This window comes from Protopterus annectens, chromosome 16.part0 (assembly GCF_019279795.1).
Source record: "Protopterus annectens isolate FY-2018-M chromosome 16.part0, PAN1.0, whole genome shotgun sequence".
NCBI classification, from domain to species: Eukaryota; Metazoa; Chordata; order Ceratodontiformes; family Protopteridae; genus Protopterus; species Protopterus annectens.
The window spans coordinates 598,201,618-598,224,330 of NC_056750.1; the positions used below are offsets into that span (position 1 = coordinate 598,201,618).

Sequence of the window (22,713 nt, forward strand, 5' to 3'; positions counted from 1 at the left end):
CATATGAAAGTCGGCCTTTTGGAAGTTTGATCATCTGTAGGGGACCCCATGATGCACATGTTGGAGACCTTGTCCTTGCTGATTTTCCTGTGCGGGGTCCACCTTTCCAGGATTTCCCCCAAATGGTGCTTCTGTGAAGGGACTCTCTGCTCACTGCCCCTTCATGGTTGGGCAGCCACTCATTCCAGTCCATCCCCATATTCTTTGAAATCAAGTAAGCTAGTCCATAATTAGGCCCCAAATCTCTGTGCTTCCTAACTTGCATATTTTGATCCCTTTCTTGACATTTACCATGAATATTTTGGAAAGCACTGGCCCTTGAGGTACTCATTGGTCAGCTCTTTCTCATGTAACTTCACTCACTGAATCCCCATCATATACTAAGTTAGATGCATAAGTATCTTGTTGTAACTTGTACTAGTAAATGTTTTACTGCAATGTTTTATATGGAGCTTTTCTCCTCAGACTGCCACTGAAAAAGGACATGTGTCCAGATGGACTTTCCCGGTAAACAAATGTAGAATAAATAAATAAATAATGTTTCCCTTTGCTAACAAGTTTTTCATTCAGCTTTTGGAATTCAAGCTGCTTTCTGTTTTTGCATATCATCTCCATTAACCTTATGGGTGGAACTGTGTCAAATAAAAGTCTAAGAAAATCACATCTATTAACCTCTGTATATCTATTTCTGTTGTTACTTACTTAAAAAACTGACCTGATTGTTGTTCATGCTGTGTTCATTCAGCCCGTTTTCTAACAGAAATTTTACTAGCTTGTTTTTGAGATTTTTTTCCATAACCTTGCCCAGGATTGCAGGACTGATGTGAAGCTTACAGGCCTATAGTTCTTTGGATCTTTTTTAACAATCCTTCATATAAAAGCACCATTCAGTCCCACCACTGGATCACCAGCTGGTTATATACCTGGCTTACAGCACTCTTGAAGCTGTAATAGAACACTTGCTTCATATCCCTTTTAAAGAACATCGAAATATAGAAAATAAAACAAAAACAATACCCCCACAAAAAAAAAAGTTTCAAAATATTTCTACTCATGTTTTAAATTAAGTAGTCATATTCTCTTTCTATATTTCTTAGATGAATATATGAACAGACTATATGATATACTTACTCCGTGGTAGTGGTGCTGCAGTAGCGTTGTCGCGTTCGATTCTCAGCTAGAGCGTCATCTGTGTGGAGGAATGCGTGAATGGGCATGCCTTCCTTGAAGGTTGTGCGTCAGGGCTGGTAACCCGGCACGTAAAAATTCACTACCAAACATTAGCGGACCAGAGTTTCGCTGTGGCGACCCCTAACCGGGATAAGCCGAAAGACACAACAACTATATGACATACTTAGAAATGGATTTATACTAAACAAACTTTACTTAGAAATAGATTCATACTAAACAAACTTTCCTTTCTCACTCCATTTCCTTTATTATCAAAACTATTCTTCACAGCCTATGAATGTATGAAAGAGTCATAACTAATTATTTCAAAAACTAAATTTGAAGAGAAAATTCAGTTTTCATTTTTGCAGAAAGTAAATCCCTCCAGAATCTCTTTAGTTAAATATTTGAACTCAGATATCTCACAGCTTTGGAAAAACATGGAATCATTGATTTTCCAGCAAGACTAAGATTTCCTCCTACTTCAGGACTGTGCAAGTTTGAGTTTGTTATTCTGTTAGCTACAGAGTGTGTTTGTAATAACAACACCATGGAAAGGTGCTTGACCCAGTGCAAAAACGTGGTAGTATTCCTGTTTATTTCCTAAACCACAGATGTATTTCTTTCTAAAAGAGCATGTTTAGTATTTAAGGAAGTTAATATAGTGGGCAAAATATTAAATGCGCATCTGGTGCTGTACCAATTGGGATGTGGCAGAAAGGAACTAGCAAAAGCACTTAGGAAAAGGGTGAATCTTTTCCTTAAATTTAATGAACATGTGCTGAGATTTAATATGATTAAATGACATTCAGTTAATCTTGTGAAAACATCTAAATCTACAAAAAAATGGTACAGTCATGTGGTAACACTCAGAACATAACAGAGCATGCCTTAACAGTTTTTTTTTTTTTTTTTACATCCTGATGTGGGAGCAAGCACCCCCACCCCATTACTAAGTATACCAGTTCAGAAGTAGCAGAAACTCTGGAGAAGGGAAAGGTAAGAAAGAGAACATAAAACTCTCATTTTCTCTTGTTTTCAAGTCTTGCAAAATGAAAGCTAAAAGAGCAGTACTGACACCTGAGCCAGTTCTAATGAAGTGCCAACAGTCTTCCTCTTGCGATATTTAGTGATGTGACAAAACACTACACAATCACCTGTAGTGTTCCCCACACGATATTTAGGAAAACCAAATGGCATCACTTTCAAAAATTAAAACAATTACCAAAATTCTTGCAGTAAAACTAATTTTATTATTAGTAGTATGTGTGTGTTGGGAAAATTTGCATAGTTAGTAAATTGTTCACATTGTCATATAATCCCTAATGGGTCCTTCCTGTAGGTAATAGCTTATCTTTTCCATGGTCCTTAGCTTTTCTTAATTCTGTCATCTCTTTTTTTCTGCCCCTCCCTGGCCATTTGTCTCCATCTATCCCTACAAAATCATTTCCTGCTTTGAACTGTCCCTTGCTTCTCTTTGTGAATACTGAGACTAAAAAGCTGTTCAGTACTTCAGCCTGCTCACTTGTTTCCACAACTCTCCCCCCACCTTCTTGCAGCATTGGCAAAACTTGCACATCTTTCCTCCTATATCTCACTTCAATATTTGAAAAAATGTATGCTGTGCCTCATTAGCGCTTTTACCAAGTTTCCTTTCCGTTTCCTCTTTGGCCTTCCTTGCTGCTCTAGTTGCATTCTACCTAGTTTCTTTGTGGATTTTCTGCTACTTTCTCCCATCCCGCTTACCTTTTGTCTTTCTTCTTAGATCTGATAACACTTAGCACATCACTTTTCATTTATTTTAGCAGTCTCTTCCTTCCTATTTCTTCCTCTTCCTCATGTACCCATTAGTATTCCTTCTCATATTCCCCATTTTCAAAGATATACACAGTTTATTTCATCTCATATTTACAAGGATATGAGTAATACATTTTATTTGATTTAAGCATTTCTGGGGATTAACCTGCATTACATAAACATCTCTACAGCCACATTTTTAAATTGCAACACTATTAATCATAGATTTTAATTGCCTTTTTCAAAATGCAGAAACAGAGTACAAAATACATTCCAGCAAGGCAGCTGTACTTTGAATTCAGATGTTTGTGTAACTGTATCCTTTTCATTACTTACAGGTATGTTTTCCCTGTATCTGAGTACAATATCCATAAAGAATGACATCACCATGACAATCTGTGCAAGAATTTCTGGTGCAGATATGAAAGCCAAAATCCAACTTTGCCGACTGGAGGTACTCATTACCATACATTGATCCAGAATAGCTACACTTTTTTCACACTTTCAAACTATATGAAAATGTATAGTAAGAGATGCTTGATCTCTCCTGCATTTATCCAAGTTTATTTATCATTGTTCCTGAAGTCTAATGTAGGTGGGACAGGGAGGGAAGAATGTGAGGAACTTCCATTTATGAAAGTAGGTAAATGCCACAGAGGGAACTGTCACTTATGAAAGCAGGTCAGTGCCACAGAGGGAACTGTCACTTATGAAAGCAGGTCAGTGCCACAGAGGGAACTGTCACTTATGAAAGTAGGTAAATGCCACAGAGGGAACTGCCACTTATAAAAATCAGGTCAATGCCACAGAGGGAACTGCCACTTATGAAAGTAGCCAAATGTCACAGAGGGAGTGATCAAAAATTTGAATCAAGCCATTAACAGATAATTCCATCATTTCCTCAAGATTTGTAGACTTAGTTCCCAGGCCTGCTTTGTGAGAGGGAAAAAGGATGTGGCTATTCAAGCAAGATCTTTGTACACTTTAGAGGTTTACATTTCTTAGCAAAAAATTAATAGATCCACACATTACAATGTGAATGTTGCCACTATGTTACTCTGGGGAGAATCTTCAGCCATAGCATAACTTCCAAAATAACTGTTCATAGGTGCAGGAATTGTCATAGATATATATATATATATATATATATATATATATATATATATATATATATAAAGAGATGTCAGTTTCACATCTCCCCGGTTCTTCATACTCCAGAAAAAAAGGTTGGACCATTGTTTACTCAAGGCTGCTAGTAAACTGTAGACTTATCCCAGCTACATTCATACATTTCCACTAACAGGAAATGCAACTGCACGCTCCCCACCTAGCTTAATAATCAATCCACCCCTTAAACTCCTTACTAACTGTGAGTACAAGCTAAACTAACATAAATGTACATATTGTAAATAACATAATCGTACGTATTTTAAATAACCCATCCCAGCTTTTTTTTCTCTCTTTTCCTTCTAAGTCTTTATTCTCCCTCTCAAGTTAAGTTACCACTGCCATCCTAAATATTTAAATACTATGTAACCAAAGACTTTATTCCTGTTCTTTAGCATGAAATGAAATTGTAATTGTGTCTTCTTTTCTATGATTGTATATGTGACTAAACTATGTAATGCGGAGCTTTTCTCCCCGGCATCCACTGAAAATGGCTACCTGAGCCCAGTGGACCTCCCCACTCACCAAACTGGAAATAAATAAATAAATAAATTTTGCTTAGCAAGCACCAGCCTGTAATTTCTTTTTTTATTAATTTTTTGCTCCCTTTGTGCACCCTCCAGCTGAATATCAACTACTTGAGCAGATTACTGTTACTCCGTTTTAACCTTTAGTGTTCTGGTACAACCCTGTTGTTGCATGGACCTCACCCATGGTCAGTGGGGAAGGGAAAGTGGTTCAGAGTGGGGCAGGTGGTACATCATATATGTTATCCTGTACTCTAGGTGATTTTTTTTGAATGCCCTAACCAGGCAGAGCTACTGATGTCATGAACATCACCAGGTGTAATGTTAGTTAACTTGAGCACCCTCCCATGCCAAAATGCTAAGAGCAATTTACTACATGATTATGGCACCAAGCATGTTTCAGATCATTGGCAGAAACACCTGGCTCCCTCCTGGAGTGGGTGAGATGGCAAAAAGGTGCTCTTTCTCACTTCCCTACCTGGATATTCCAGTACTGCCCTGCAGTCTCTTTAACACTTGAGAAATATTTACAGTACTTCCCTTCAAAGTTTGTCCCTTTCTACTGCTGCTTTCTGTTGTCATTTAGTGGATCAGGGCTAACTCTGGTAACAGCAAACTGGATATTGTCATGTTTTGCATCTTATAGCCTATGCTAAATAATGTGCAAGGTCATATACCTGGAGTCTTGGCGTCCCAAGCTACCTTTACTAGTTAGATTGTACAATTTCTATATTGAGAGCCTAGAAAGATGCGAGTCCCATAGGACGTCAAATACAATATTTTGGATTTTTTGGACCAGTCTGTCAGAATTGGAGGGTGTTCAAGATTAAGCAGATCTCCAGGTAAAATCATTTTAAGAGTAGTAATGTTTTCTAGAAACAAGAGATTTCCTGAAAAATCCCTGATTCTTAAATTTCCCTAACCCAAATTAAAAAAATATATATTAACTTTTTGCTAGATCAGAGATGCAGCTATACTTGTTAGGGGTACTGTGCTCTGGCAAAAACATTGGTGCTGCATACTAACAGATGTTTTGAGTGGCATCAGTTTTGACCTGTCTAAATTTATCATGAGGCCTGATAATTTGGAACTAAGTCCACGACATATACAACAGTGAATATGTTGCAAGCAGGGTCAATGACCCATATTGTACAATCAAACAAACTGGATGTGAGTGACTGGCACTTTGTCTTAATATAGAGCTCATAATGGTGGTGTAAATGAGCATTTATGGTTTTGATTGCATCCAAGAAGAGGGACTTGGAGAAAGGGACTCTATGCTTTCTACTTTGCATTATGTAAACAGAGTAATATTAGGCTGTTTGCATGTATGCATACCTAGGGATGGGCATATAATAGCTTGTACTTGCTTATGAAAGAGTCCTGAAATATGAATACATTTGTTGTCACCTACAAAATCTCCCAGTTCAAGTCAAAAGTCTTTTGAAAATCAGCAAAGAGGGTAACTTGTGTGGATGTACTCTTTGTAGGCAGCTGCATCCATTTTAACCATAGCTGGAGTGAGTCTCCCCATGTCCTTGATGAAACCCCCATTGTGGCTGGAGTAATCTGTGGAGTTAATTCTCTGTTCTTATAGCTAGTATTTCTGTAAACATCTTTGTTTCTGGAAATAATAGGGGTATAGACAAGTAATTTACTGGGTTGGACAAGTCTTTACTTTTCTTCAGTAAGAATACTATTGTGGCAAATTGAACCCAGTATAGGATGAACACAGTGTAAGAGTTTTCCCACAGTATTTGCTCCCTGAAAGAGCTTCAGGAGTATTGGTACTGGTTCTAGCCTAGCAGGATCTGGTTCCTTCTATGACTTTAAGGTCCAAATCCCTGAAGAAGTCTTAATTTCATAGACGTCTGGGGGATTATTGCATCCATATAGATTATGATAGTATTTACAGTAATGTTTTAATATTTTCTGCTAAAAATGTAGATTTCCTGTCTGATTTTTTATAAATAGGATTGCAAAGACTGCCATCTTTTCTTGTGGATGCTTTGCTAATAATTTGGGTGATGATATTCCCTTTGCAGCACCCTTTCCCCATCTGCAGTACATATTACAGAAAATGATATTGTTTAGCTTTTCTCCCCTTAGTTTGTTTGAATTTACATAGTAGCACAAGGTTTTTACAAAGTCCTGTTTTACATTTCTTATTCATTATCACTATCTGCACTCACAAATCTCACTCGTGGCTATTCTAATCCCCAGCCTTGCTTCTCCTGATAGCTTGGGCTGTGTGTCAGAGTGTCTAACTTACATTCTAAAAGTCTCCCAACTGGTCACCATATGGACTTTCTTCTTTCCTTCCTGCCTCAGATAATGCTGAGACATGCTGGTGAATGCATCCAGCTTTTCCTGATTCACAGGGAATAATGAATCCAAATTCCATGGAGATGGGTGTCTACTGGTTCCTAACCCCACAGTTTCTAATATTACCAGTCTGTGGTCTGAGACAGGGCTATAAGATTTGTATCTGATGCCCCTGGAGCTGTACCCAGATTATACTAGCCAGTATATCTATTTACAGTACTAGTCGAAGGGATCAGGAAAGTTAAGACTTGTTCATTTGGATAATTTACTGCCAGCACCTTGCTTCCAGATGATTGTCACTGCTGATATGACACCCTGACCATAACTCTCAACCTCTTAGTGCAAGAAATCTGGACAAAGCCAGACAAAATTGGTGGACAAAGGTCCAAAAATAGGGACATATTTTAAATATTGCTCTTATAAACTTAGAAAATGGCTAGAGTAACAGGATTTGTTTTAATATTTTCTGGAGGATTTGAAGTCTGAAACTCTAATGCATGTAATTATTTATTGGCTTCAATTCTTAGATCATCCCAATGATTTTCCAGAAAACCACAAATTTTATGAGGAACAGACCAAAAATACAAGCCAAAAATCTGGACAGTTAAGAGGGAGTCCCTGATCCCATATGCAAAAATGGGAGAAAGGGTTTGTGGATAGAGAGATGGACTCGGCCTTAATATTTATATTCTAATACTAGCATTGCAGTTCAACATAAGGATAATGCTACTCTAAAGAATTTTGTGAAAGGTTACACTGTGTGAGTCCTGTTTCAAATTAAATAAAAAATTAGAATGGAATTCTTACTAAACTTAAATGTCCCTCATGTAGAATGTTCCACGCCCAAAGACTTGCATTCTGACCACATGTTCAGACATTGTATTTTTCGCTAATAATTACTGTTCAAATACTCTATGGGTGTTGCACCCCTGAGGTACCATCATGGTCTGGATGAGATGTAAAGCTGAAAAGTCATCTGGTAGCGGTTTAGCAAAATGTGAAAAGATCACTTGATTAAAGAACAACAGAAGTTCCTCTGTGCCACAACCAATTTCCCGCAGCCAGTACTAGTTCTACTCTGGATTTCTCTTGAAAGAGTATGACAGAATTTGGATCAACTTAAATCACAAGAAACTCCGTAGAGATTTCCACGGAAAAGAGATCATTAAATGATTTAAATGTGACATTATTACTGTATCTCGTTCCGAGAGAGAAAATTTTGACTTTGACCCTGTCTTCGTAAGTTTTATTTTTTTAGAAGTGACAGTGTGAAATCAAAATGGTCATTGTGTATACTAGCAGCCTTTGCTGCAGCAGCTTTATAAGGTACACACCAAATAATTCCTATTTCCATTCCACCTTAGCAATCCATACATATTTTTTAAACTGTTTCCTAATGACATTATTACCTGGCGGACTCTAGGACCGCAGAGAAGTTTCAAATTGTTCGGGATGCAAGGAGAGAGGCTGTGCAAAAACTGGCCCCTTCTGTGCTCCAAATGGCAACTTTTTTCTTGTAATTTAACACCACCATTAAGAGAAAAGGACAAGGGAGTAGTTAGCTTGTCTAACACACCAATTACAGCAGACTGAGAGACTTGGGGGGGAATCACTCCCTCCCATTATCTCCCTCCCACTATTGGGCACCAAACTCGGCCTCTCCTTCCAGACTTTGGACCGCAAGTAAAGCAGGAGGGTGATGCAATATTTTACACGAAGGTATGTCCCCATTTCATTTCCATCAGTAATTTCTGGGTATATGACATAACCCAAGCAGGAAGTTAACTGGGATAAGAAGAATATCGAGAGCCCTGGTATTCCTCTCCTGGATCTCTGCCACGGGGGGAAACGCAAATGAGAGTCTTGAGTGTGAGAGGAGTTTGCCAAACAAGCTGAGGACTGTTTTTTTTTGTTGTTGTTGCCATGCTGGCTGGCTGTAGCAGGTTTACATTAGATCCTGCTCTTTTTAAAAGTTGCTTCTCCTCGCTGGAACTTAGGAACCCACGTATAAATTAAAACAGCCTGCCTAAAGTAGCTGTGACTGGCAGCAGGAGCTTTGGCAGCTGCGAGCTGCACGGTTTCTCCTGTCAGCTCCCACAGAAGTGCCTCCTGAACTTTACTCGGATCAGCCTTTTCTTCTGTGATTTCTTTGAGCCCAGCTGATTTGTGAAGTGCTAGTCAACCCCTATTTATTCCTGCAGTAGCATGCGGTTTTTGGATTGAGGGCGGAACAAAACATTCATTTTGTGAAAAAAAACTCAAACCATACTTATCGGTCAGAAGCTGCAGCGTTGACAACTTCAGAGACAGTGGGGATTGTTCCAGGACGCACTTTATTTATTTTGAATCTTTGAAAGACGGCAATAGACGGCGAGGAGCTAAACATTTTAATATAAGAAATGTTTTAAGAAGGCAACAGGCTGGTCCTGTGCGTTGCCTCCTGATTTCTCAGAACCTCTGGAGTCCAGTCGGGAGTAGCTTTTTTTCAGCGCTGAGATTTTTTTGGGTTCAAGTACAGTTTAGAACAAAGCTCCCCCTATCCCGGCAGAGCGACCCTCTTCCCATTGTCAGAGATCCTATTGTTCCAAGCCCGTGGGCTAATATGCTGTGGAAGCAGCAGATCCCATCTGGAAACTAGCTAATCGCATACAGGAGAAGGAAACTGGAAACGTTCTACACCATGGCCATGTCGGTAAGGGACAACTTATTGTTATAAACAAGACAAAATGGTGTACACCTACAATTACCGACTTTTTCATGTTAATTTGAACCCGTGGAGCCGTCAGGACCAACTATCACAGAGCTGTATGCTGAGGGGTATTGGCTTTCTGCAATTTTCGTAAATCTTAAACAAGTAACTGTATAACTAAGGTCTACATTACTTTTGCATGGTTTGCATCTGCAACTTTTCTTTTTTAATTGGTGAAAAGAAAGACTAAGAAAGGATTGCTTACTGAGGTGGGGGTGGTGTAGGACCACCCTGTGATGTCATATGGGCCACATCGCTACTTGTCTTAAAGGCATAAGTCACCCCTTACCGATCTACATAGTTCGGTAATTATTTTTGGGTCATTTTGGGTGGTGTAGTTCTGACACTTTTAAAATTCACATTTGTTATAGTTTTAGTGTCTGTACTACTTCAATACTTATTTTCTGAGGGTACTGAAAAATACTTTTATGGTATCGTTATAAACCTTCTCTTTTTCTGTGGAACTGTCACACGTTTACACAGGGCCTGTTGACTCACTACAGGAGGTTCTGGTGAGGGACATAAAATACGTACTGAGAATCCATACTGTTAAGAAGTACTAATTCAAGACAGACACTATTTGGAAGACCCTTAACTGTTTATAGAAAACTTTACATAAATACCAGTCACATTTTATGGAAGAGGTACCTGGTTAAATCTCTTTTTAAATGTCCTTATACAGAAATACAAGAAGTCAGTTTCTGTTGTAAAAGATGTATAAAACCGTCTTATAGTTCACTTTTTTTTCTTTGATCACTATGTGATTAAACATGTAGAGGTCAGCAACAACTTAACTGAGTGTTAGTGTATGGACCTTCTTATACACTGTAGCATACAGGCATCCACTGTAGGAGATTATACAGGATAAGTAGCTTAGTCAGAATCTGAGAGTTTTCTTAGTAATGTCAGTAAAAACTATACCGTCTCTAAGATAACAATACAGTGTGCAGTTTGTTAAAAAAATACATAAAACGTAAAAGGATGTATATCGCACATAGAAAGTTCTGAGACACATCTCACGATACACCATTTTAATGTACTGTACCTGAATGTGCATGTATTACTCTACATACAGGGTCTAAACACCACCCTGCAAGCATGAAAGCTGGGCATTTGGCTATACGTATGTCACACATGGACTTTCCATCCACAAAGTCTCCTCATCTGGTCAACTCAAGTGGTCCTTTATTTTTACCCCCCCCTTTTTTTAACACATTGCCATATTCGTCAAAGGCTGACCTTTTTTATCATTTTAGTTAGTCTTATTGCTCCCCTACCAGTGTAATGTTTTGTTATTTCCAGATTGTAACATTTTTTACTTAATCTCTCACCTGGACTTCTGATCTTTCCTCCAACCAACTAGGGAGGTAGTGACTGGGCACCCATGGTTCCACCTTATTTTAGAACATGCACAGTGTTGTAAGTGTCAGTCGAATAGCATACAGCATAGAGTGACGAATACAGGCATGTACCCACTTCCATGGCAACCCTTTGACAAATATTTAAACAGTTTTGCATTGTTCTAAGACTCAGCCACATAGAACTGTCAAAAACAGTGGCTTTTCTTTGCCATTTTAATGAAACATCATTATCCCTTCATAGGTAACCCTTCCACTCCAGTGGCATTTACATTTTCACATAGTTAAGGATTTGCATCCTGTTTTACATAGGCTCCCATTTTTTTTCAATCTCTCTCTCTCTTGCTGTCTATTTTTTCCTGTCTATGAGCAGTCTCCATGTGTGACTGAGATATGCCACTGTAGCAGGGACTTAGGCCTCTGACTCCTTGATCAAGAATAGAGTTGCTGTTTGGTATGTTTTTTTTTTTGTGACATTTCTTTGTTGGTATTGAATTCCTCTCCTGTCTTCTGACCTCCACTCTTGTTTAAAGGAACAGAATTCCCACCCTAAGGCAGTAGGTCTTTTACCTGCCAGTTTTGAATCGGCGCATAGCAGCAACAGCAGCTGATAAGTTTAATAGCTTCCCTTGAAAGGAGTGGTATATCTGTGTATGTTACCCAACTGTAGTTGTGCTGTACAGTTGCAAGCACTAATCTATGTTAAAACTGCATCCTTAAACCCACAGCGTAGAGCATCATGAGAAATATGCATTGATTCCCAGAAATAATTGGACCAATACAAATGAAAGCAAAATTGTGTAGTACCACATTTTTTTCAGTGCACTCTGTAGAAATTAGTGCAGCAGTTATATGTGTCTGTTTTATCCTTTTTATGGGATCATCTACATGATGTAACTGAGTGCTGACTAGTAAAGGAGCCAAGAGCTGAGTATATTTTCTGTGTTATTCTGTATTATAGAGCTAAATTGTCTGCTTGATATCTGTGTCTTACTGCTCTGCAAATATATAGAAAACAGTATATATATTTTTTTATAATTTGCACATTCCTTACATCTGTGTTGAAACTGTCCCCCCCCCCCCTATTCTTGGTTGTAGATTAAATTTGGTGGCTTTTGCAGTGCCCGCCCCACTGTAGATTTGATCCAAGACACTCCCCCAGGACATCTCTTTACCGCATTCTACCTAATAAACCCTTTCTGCACTTGCTTTTAGTCCTTTTTAATTTAATTACATTTTTTCAAACTGTGTGTGGACTAATATTGCTACATATTCAAGTGTGCCAGCTTGCACTGCATGAAAATTGTATTTACTACTGCTTTTGCTACTTTACTACAAAAAAAAAAAAAAAAAAAAATTCATCTGCTTTTACTGTACTTGTGTTTCTTCCTACTTTGTTTTGCTTTTGCGTCATCTTAAAAGTTCTCAATTATATTTATTACTGCTTGGTGTAACTCATTCTAAGCCTTTTAGTTTAAACACTTGGGCTTCAGACCAGTTGTTTTGCATTGAGAGGGTTTGTGGTCTGCACTGTAGTGGCAGAACAGGTAGCTTACATCCTTCTAAGTTGGGAACTGCTGATTGAAGGCTCAGTGTCTGTTATTCTAAAAGTATATTAATTCTGGTTTAAGCACTTGGGCTTTCAGGCCAGTTATTTTACATTAAGAGGGTTTGTGGTCTGCACTCTTGTGGGAGGAGAGGCTGGACTCTGCCCTTCTGAGCTGGGAATTTCTGGTTGAAGGCTTATAATGCATGCATATCTGAATTGCTTCTTACTGAAATTGGTACACCTTGTTTGCTGTAGCATAGACTAGATCCAGGCCTGCTGAGTCTAGCTTTGTTTGTATAACTTGAGCACTAATCCAGGCATTATTTAAAGTATTCAGTTGTATTTATTACTGCTTGGTAGTAACTTGGTTAAAGTGTAGCTATCATTCTAAGTCTTTTGGATTAAGCACTTGGGCTTCAGACCAGTTGTTCTACATTAAGAAGGTTTGTGGCATGCACTGTGGTGGCAGGACAAGTAGCTTTCATTCTTCTAAGTTGGGAACTGCTGATTGAGAGCTCAGTGTCTGTTATTCTTAAAGTGTATTAGTTCTGGTTTAAGCACTTGGGCTTCAGGCCAGTTATTTTACATTAAGAAGGTTCGTGGTCTGCACTCTTGTGGGAGGAGAGGCTGGACTCTGCCCTTCTGAGCTGGGAATTTCTGGTTAAAGGTTTATAGTGCCTGAATATTTGAACTGTATCTTACTGAAATTGGTACACCTTGTTTGCTGTAGCATAGACTAGATCCAGGCCTGCTGAATCTAGCTTTGTTTGTATGCTTGTTATTTCCCTGGAACGCTAATTCCACCTAAAACGCAGCTTCTCAGCGCTTTTGTGGATCCCTAGTGATATCTGCATTGCTTACTGTACTTATTTCCTTGCTTCACTTGAAAGAAAGTTACTGTTTGTCGTTTTTGCATTTAAGTTACCTGTAACACATTGCACTTGTTACCTGGCACTTGCTCACTAAAGCAATTATAAGTCAGCACTAAAAATTAAAAGCACTACACCCTCACTCCCCATTGGCCCTTGTTTTCAATTATAAAGGAATTCCCAATATTATTCTAGCATGTCCAAAGGTCAGTTGTCAATCTCCTCTCCGGTCCAGCTGGTGAATATGGGAATCTTGAGGCAATGTTACAACTGCCTCATGTACACAGACAACCCTCTCCTCCTCCCAACAAATTCCAACACGTGAGAAATGCAACCATATAGCCAAACTGGAGGCTAAGCTCTCTCAACTCAGTACTGGCATAACCAGTCAGGAGGAGAAGGAAACCACACTCACTACAATTCCAGTCTCACATAGACCTACCACGACAGCAAACCAAACACATAATCACACAAAAACATACTTGTAGGCTCTAAATAAAGATCTGCCTAAGCAGCAGAGACCTCCAAAGCAGACACCCAAGCAACCGCTACCTCAAAACAAAACACGTGCAACACATATCTCACAAAGCCAGTGTGCCGAACAGTCACAGCCCTTAAGGCTAAACAGCACACCTGATACACTTGTAATAGGTGACTCTATCGTCAGGCACACTGACGTCCCGCTCACCAGGCTGAACAAGGAGAAGGTCACGGTGAGCAGCCTGTCTGGCGCTAGGATCCCCCACATAACACAAGCACTCAGGTCACTCCAAGGCAAGTACAAATATGACTCAGTCATTGTCCATGCTGGTGTGAATGACCTGAGACGTACCTCCCTGGACTACATGAAAAGAGACATAGAGGAGCTCTCTGAGCATGCAGCCCAGGCTGGTATGACCCTGACCTTGAGTAGCATCTTACCCTCACCAAGAATGATGCCACAATATGAAGACAAGATGATCAGTTTCAACAATTGGCTTAAGTATTGGTGTCATTCAAAGGGGATCCAATGCCTGTCAGCTTGGGATGATATGCACGACAAGCCACGATGCTTTGCTAGGGACAGCTTGCACCTGTCACCCCTGGGCTTTCGGATATTGGCAAAGGCTCTTGCTACCCCCATAGTGCCTTTTTTAGGCAAGGCTCAAAAGACAAACCCACCTCCATAGGTATCACAAGGGATAAGAAACTAAGAGTAATGCTACTCAACGCCAGAAGTCTAAACCTCAAGATGCAAGCACTCGAAACTCTCCTTAGCATGGAGAACATCGATATCTGTGCAGTAACAGAAACCTGGTTCAGGACTCCCGAGAGCACCCCAGCACTACCAGGTTATACCTCATACCATGCTTTTCGTCCCCAAAACTTGGACCGAACCACAAAAGGAGGGGGAGTATCGATATTCATCAAAGATACCCACACCTCCAGGTTGGTGGCAAAGCACGAAGCATCAGAGACTATCCATGTGCAACTAACAGTGGGTAAAACTGCCTTCCAGTTTATAGCCTGCTACAGACCACCCTCCCAAACCCATGAACCCCACTCGGCCTTCCTGAGAACACTGGAAAATATGAAGGTCTCTCCAACACCATTATATTGGGCGACTTCAACTACCCAAACATAGATTGGGAGCATTACTCTAGCTCCAACACCCTTGCCCAAAGGTTCCTAGAATTCATAAACTCAAATGCTATGGAACAACTTGTTACCACTCCCACAAGAGGGGAAAACATACTGGACCTGATCATCACCAACATGGGGACTCTGTGCTCCAGACCAGAAGTGTATCCCTCACTGGTAAGATCAGACCATAAACTGATCTCACTGGATATTCACATCCCGACCCCACCCCCTTCCCAGAAAACCACAGTGAAAATCTTCTCTAAAGCAAATTTCACACTCCTCAAAACCGAGGTGGAATCCTTCAAAGCCCCCGGGCCTGTGGAAAATACGGCCCAGACCGCAGAATCCTTTATAAATGCATTCTATGAACACCTTCAGGAATGCATGGATCATGCAATCCCAAATAAAACCAAGACCCAATCCTCCAAAGTCAGACTACCTGTCTGGTGGACCCCAGCCATAAACAAACTATACAGTAGAAGGAAGAAGCTACTACATGATAGAGCAAAATCTCAAAAAGGGAAGGCATCTCTGATCAGTATTAGCAAAAAACTAAGGGCACTCATAAAATCGTCAAAGGCCAGCTTCGAGAGAAAAATTGCACAGGACACTAAGGATAATCACAAGGCTTTCTTTAGTTATGTTAGGAACCTGGGTGGGAATTCCCAGATATGCTCAGAATTGGTCCAAAATGACAAAAAATACACCGAACCCACAGACATTGCCAACATCCCTAGCTGACAGGTTCAGCGCAAACCCCCCCCCCCACCAAAAGGGCAAATATCTATCCCAGTAGAGTGCTGCCCCCCGGACATCTCATATGCTCAGGTGGGAGCCGCCCTCTCCAAAGCAAAAAACACAGCATCAATGGGACCAGACGGTGTCCTAGGCTGCATCCTACATGAACTCCAAGAAGAGCTAAACCCAAACATAAAACTACTGTTCAGTGTCAGCCTTACTACAGGATATGTACCCAAAGAGTGGCGTACAGCAACAGTGGTCCCTCTCCACAAAGGTGGTGCCTCAACGGACCCTGGAAACTATCGCCCAATAAGCCTGACTAGCTTGGTCTGCAAAGCTATGGAAAGGGTCATCATGGACCTCATAAATAAAGATATTGGGGACCTACAGACACTGGATCCTACCCAGTTCGGCTTTAAGGGCGGATCCTATCTCTTAAACCTGGTTGACTTTGAAACAGTCACCAAGGCCATTGACGAAGGGAAGGTGGTCCACACAGCCTATCTGGACCTCGCAAAAGCCTTCGATACAATACCCCACTTGGGCATTATAGATAAGCTCACCAGCTTAAATATAAACCCCTATGTCACTAGATGGGTTGCAAACTGGCTCAAGGACAGAACCCACATGGTTAGAATTGCTGGAGCCATGTCAGACTCCAAACCAGTTACAAGTGGCGTCCCACAAGGCTCAGTTCTGGGACCTCTCTTGTTTGGTATATATTTCTCGGAGGTACAGGCCAAAATGGAAGGACTGAGGCTGACCAAGTTCGCAGATGACTGCAAACTGGGCGCCATAATCGACTCTCCAGCCGACACAAGCATCCTCCAAAAGGGCCTCATAGAAACAGACAACTGGTGCCCGAGCCATGGCCTCAAGCTAAACGCCAAAAAGTGTATAGTCATCCCCTTTGGCAAAAACAAAGTGCCCACAAATTACCACATAGGTGGTAATCCATTAAGTACAGAAGAAGTAATTAGGGACCTGGGGACCCAAGTTGATAGCAATCTCTCATTTGACAACCACGTGGCCAAAGTGGTTAGAAAAACATTTTATATAGCCCACCTAATCATGAAGGGATTCACATCTAGATTAGTGGAGGTCATCGTGCCTCTTTACTCATCCCTCATCAGGCCCATAATCGAGTACAATGGCCCTTTTGGGATGTACCTTACCAAACACCTGCAGCAACTGGAAAGACCCCAAAAGTACCTCACCAAGAGAATCAAAGGGCTCAAACAGATGCCATATGCTGCCCGGTTAAAGAAACTCCAGCTCTACTCAGTGGCATACCACCTGCTCAGAGGTGACCTGTGCCTGACGTATAAGGCCATGTCCAACCCAGAATTAAGGGACATGCTGCACCTCAAAAAAATCCAAATCCCATCGAGCTACACGCTCGAGAGACTTGAACCTCAGCACTGAAATAAATAGGACATGCTGGAGGGACAGATTCATAACCCAGAGGCTCCCTTCACTCTGGAATAAAATCCCAGTCCAGGTTAGGCAGAGTCCCTCATTGACTCTCTTCAAGAGGAATCTTGATGAGTGGATGGGAGATCGTAGGTTTACCCCGGGTATCACTTCTGTGTCACTGTTAGACAGAGGCACAGTATACTAACCTCGAAAAAGGGCATAGCAAAATTAATTTAAAATGGGTGGCGAAAGCTAAACATACTCTGGCTAGGCTTATAAATGCCCTAGGGCAGATAGCCTAGTATGAACCTATGAAAGTTCTTGTGCAGAATAATGCAGGACATAGCATGTACCCTCTCTGATCCTAAGTTAGTCTCCTAAATTGAGAGTTTTGTTTGAAAACATGACAGTCAAAGGTAACATTAATTCAGATTTTGTTGACAGCTGTTTTTGCATTCGGGTCCTTTTCCATGAGATAATTGTTGTGATTTGTAGGTACAAATGAAGAAAAAATAGCTCTAACTACTGTTGGTCTTTCCTTGATGTGTAAATGTGTGCTATTCCTGTAGTTGCATTGTTATGGAAAGATTGTGATTACTTTTCCTGTAAGCTTTAGGAGCATTTCCCCATTTGAGGTTATCAGATATTGGATTTAATTTTCTGGTACTATCCAATGGTGGAATGTTATATTGGTACCAGTGTTTCATTGTGGTGATTTTTCTGTAGATCTTTGAGATCTTGGATGGTGGGGAGTATGTTGTTCTAGCGCTTAAAGATTATTCTGTAAATCCTTGAAGGTAATTATTACTCTTGGAGTGAAGTATACATACACATTTCTTCTGGTACTATCGAAGTCCCGTTGGCTGTCATTGTATATGCATTTTGTATTTAGATGTTGCAATATCACAAGACATAGGTTGAAAGTAATATTACAAAAATGCTTTGTACAGTAGCAAGTACACCAGGAATCATAGACTGTGACGTTGGGGAAACAGATTACTTTGGCAAGCCTGTCTCCGTATCCGAATTTATTGGATAAGCTACTTGCTCTGCTTGACCAACAACTTAAGGCTTCTATTTATAAAGAAAGCCTTAACAGGTATTACACTGTTTGTCCAGTGCAGCTTTGAACTTCAGCATTGTTTTTTATCCTACTTCCTCTATTAAAATGATATTTACTCATCAGACTAAAAATCTGTGTGAAATAATCACCAATTTTCCTTCTGTTGTTCTAATACATTTCTTTTGAAATAGCACCTACTTGAACTGGGTGAATTTCATAATGACAAGTTTCAATCATGTTTCCCTCTTTTCTACTTTGTTTAAAAACTGTGCATGTTAAGCTGTTTTATTCTCTTGCTCTCTCTATGATTTAAGCTGCAGACACTTCTTCTTTCGGCTTTTCCCGGTTAGGGGTCGTCACAGTGGATCACCTGTCTGCTCATGATTGGCAGTGGAGTTTTACGGTGTCAAGTTGCCAGCCCGGCACCCAACCTTCCACAGAAGACACACACACACACACACACACCAGTCCACCTACAGCACGTCTTTGGGATGTGGGAGGAAACCAGAGCACCCTGAGCAAACCCACGCGACCACAGGGAGGACATGCAGACTCCGCACAGAAGGTACCCCAGCCAAGGATCGAACCAGGGAACCTCTTGCTGTGAGGTGACAATACTAACCGCTGCACCACCGTGGCCACCCTTAAGCTGCAGACACTGTACCATTTTATTGCCTTCCTCTGAACTTGCTTACCTCTGTCCCCTCTTCGTGCTTGCAAACATATGGTCTCAACAACTGCGAACGTTATCCTAGGCAGGAACTTACAGTGAGTATTTATAGATGGAAAACAGCCTCTTGTCTTTTGCTTGAGTTGCTTCCCTCCTACGAATCTTTGTATTCTACCAGCCTTTCTTCCTGCATTGCTAGGAAGCTTTTGATGTGATTACCTTGAGTCCCTTATTTGTTGTTGCTGGTATTAAGTGTGCTTCTCCACCCCCCCCTTTTTTTTTTTGTCACTTAATTTCTTTATTGTATTTTTTGTCAGTGCAAACCACTTAATAATAATAAAAACTCATAAGTTAAACCAAGTGCAATGCAGTTGCAGCAACATGAAGAAAAAATACAATCCACTCAAATGCAATAAACTTCTAAGTCAAATCAAATACAGTACAGTTACAATACACACGTATAGAATGTTATTTCACACTTTAAGTGATTCGTTTACAAGAATTGTTTAGTAAATGTATCTCACATTCGTTTACAAGAATTGTTTAGTAAATGTATCTCACATTAGAATTCCTTTTATTTAGTAAAGTGTTTTGCTTTTCATTTCTTTCATTTTGATCTTCATTCTATTTAAGTGTAAGAGGTTTGTGTATAGTTTATCCAAGGTGGGTGGAGAACATTGTGAGAGGAAGTGAGGGGTAAAGACACACATGCATGGTGCAAAAACATACTGTAAATTATGCCTGATTCTGGTGATGACCTGTAGGGCCAGTTCTGCAAATGTCTATGCAGTTGGACCACTGGGGTGGCTAAGTAGTATGTACTAGAGCTCATTAGAAGCACTTCTTACTACAAAGTATCATGCCAGGGTTGAACCTCTTAAACAGAATGGGACTGGACTCCAGGATGTTGGAATTCAGTGGTCCAGAGTATGGATATATTTCAGGAAAGCCATAACATATAAAAGGACATTAAGCATTTGTGGGCATTTGAGTATTTCTGAAACCATACCGCGTATAGGATTTTTGCTCTGTCTGGCTCTACTGTCTATCAATATTCAGCCCCCCCCCCCCGGCCTATCAGCCCATTTGTTCTCCATTAGTGAAGTAAGGGTAGGTTGGGAGGGGGCCATCCATTTAGATGACTGTCGAGGGTTGTTAAAAATGTTCTATTTTTTTATGGCACTATCCACTGCATGCACTCAGCAAAGTGCCTTGGAGGAGAATTCAGTGGGCAGATCATGGAGTACTTGTACAGGCAGTATTCCCTGCATGCAAGCCTTGCCCCTTCCAGAAAGTACAAGTGGCCATTTCCCTGGTGTCCACAAGTGAAATTAGCCCTGCTCTTGTATGTCCTTGAGTGTTTGTTACCCCCCTCCCTGGAGAGAAAAGTGGGACATGCCCATTTATTCCTCTATCTCCCTGACTGCTTTTCCAGTGTCAGGGTCGATTAGTCGATCCCTGGTCACACATGTCACAGTTGGGATTCCATCCCTGTTTGCCACTGAGGCAGACAGAGCCTTAATTTCTTAATGAAATTGCAGGTAAGGAATTTTTTTTTTTTGGAATAAAAAGAAATGGAGAAGAAAGGTTTTGAAAGCAGAAAAGTAAAAGGTTGAGGAGTAGTAAGACCTGGAAAAGGAAGAAAGCAGTGGAAGATGTGGAGAAGGCATATCTTCCTCTGGTTATGTACCACTGAAAAAGATTGGGGTTTGCTGAAAGTCTTAAAGGAAGTTAAGTGAATGGGCATGTGCCATATAATGTATTTATTTGTTCTTATTTTTGCTTGTACAGAGGCTGCCTTCCTTGTCTATTCAGGGTATTCCTTTCCTGTGTCAAAGCCCCTGCTTAACAGCTGCCTTCTGTTGGTGTTTTGTAAGACCCTCCCACCATATTATGAAATGATATCTTCCTCCAATGAAAAATGAGGCTTTTCTTTTTGCCGTCTGCATGGGACTGTGGTTGTGCTCTGACTGTGACAGAGGTTGTTTAGTAGCTCTCCTATCAGTTTTGCAGGCAGGTTCATTTTATCCCCCTTACTGTTACTGATACTGTTGTGTCCTTAATTATGTTGTCTTTTTTTGGGTCATTGAAAATTGATTCAGGTCTTCTGTTCCTTTTCTTATCACTCAGATTCTATTAGGATTAAGTTTGCTAAAGATAACAATCCTGTCTCTTGTTTCTGAGGTTGGAGAAATGTCATTTTGTATTTGATTTTTCCTTTCTTTTGTATTTATTGACCTGGTGCATTCATTTGAGCCAGTGACCCTTTTTTTGGGTTACCCTGAGAAAAGTCCCCAACGAAGGTCCTGACATTTATTTTACTGTAAAGTTACACACAGCAAACATATTGATAGGCCTATCTTTTATAAAGTATGTTAGATGGAACAGCATTTCATGAAAAAAAGTGACTTAGAGCATATAATGTTTCATTCGTGAAAAGAGAGAGCTTAACAAATGTCATTGTTTTGTTTATAAAGTATACTGTCTAAAATACAGTTTGAAAACTTTTATGTAGACAGCGTAAATGTGTTTTGGATCTAAAAATATAGTGTAAAACCTAATTTTTAAACTTACATGGTTAGCGTAACAACATCTTGCTTTGTTTAGAAAGAATATAGTTGTAAACACCATTTGTAAATATTTACATGATCTCGGTTAAGTATAGCTGTTGTCAGATGAGACTTGGACCATAAGTACAGTGAATGCAGCTTCACCGAGACTGACAAGTGGGCTGTAAAAGTAGTATTACAACCTGCCCTCTTTTTGCAGGACAGTCCCTATTTGGACAGTTGTCACCTGCAAAAAAAGGTGAAAAATAGTAAATTATCCTGAAATTTTAATATAAGAAATATGTTCTTACTTTCCTCTAATTGTTTCATAAAAGTTATTTTGCATTTGAAACACCTTAATTTGATTTGAAACAGTACAGTTAACTCAGTTTCTGCAGAAAGTCCGCCCCTGTTTAGTTGATGTCCAGTTCTTTGAACTGTCTGTGGGTATGGTGTGTCCTGCAAAAATCTTGGTTCTGTTTAAAAAAGAAAGTAATTTTTAAGGTTGCCATCTTTTCAAATGGCTGTGTACAAGTTAGAGCAAACTTGCTGGTCAAGGTTTATTAGTGTAGTTAATACAGCTGCATTAAGTAGAGAAGGTCTAGAAAATTCCCTGACTGTAGAAAATACGTTAAAGAACTCTATCGATACAATAGTAATTAGCCATACAGCAGAACATTCTGCTGCCTCATTTTTATTGTCTGTAAAGTATTTAATGGTGCAGGTATCAGGCATATTATTTTTAGTGTTGCATGACTTACAGTGGTTGGACACAGTGATTGTGGTGGTCCTGCCTTTATTGTTGGATATGTTACTCTACTCTAGTGAGTCTAGAAAGAGAAATTAAAGTGTAGAGTCCAGTGTTGTGGTTTTGAAAGTATCACTTTTGGGACTGTAGAGGTATGATTCTGATGGATGCTTTAGGAAGTGTCAAAAACAGCTAAGAAACTTTTGCAAAGCATATAGTTTTGTGTACAAATGACACTTTGCTTGAGGTTAGAATAAACCAGTTAGAGGGAGAATTTAATGTACTGTAGTAGTGGATAACTGAGGTTAATCTAAACTTAAATATGAGGTCAAAAAAGTTCTTGGTCTTTTTTTATCAAAAGTGATGATTTGCTATTGGATTCTACTTTTGGA

General features: G+C 40.0%; 1 protein-coding gene across 2 annotated transcripts in view; it reads left to right on the forward strand.

Moving 5' to 3' along the window:
- Nucleotides 1–8,499: 8,499 nt before the first annotated feature.
- LOC122790444 (breast cancer anti-estrogen resistance protein 1-like) overlaps nt 8,500–22,713 on the forward strand; it is an 829,901-nt gene continuing 815,687 nt past the window's right edge. Inside the window, exon 1 of one of the 2 annotated variants that reach the window (XM_044057980.1) lies at nt 8,500–9,678. In XM_044057980.1, coding sequence (XP_043913915.1) covers nt 9,667–9,678 — 12 coding nt within the window. In that variant the 5' untranslated portion in view covers nt 8,500–9,666. The remainder of the gene's footprint in view (nt 9,679–22,713) is intronic. The other variant, XM_044057978.1, reaches the window with a different exon arrangement.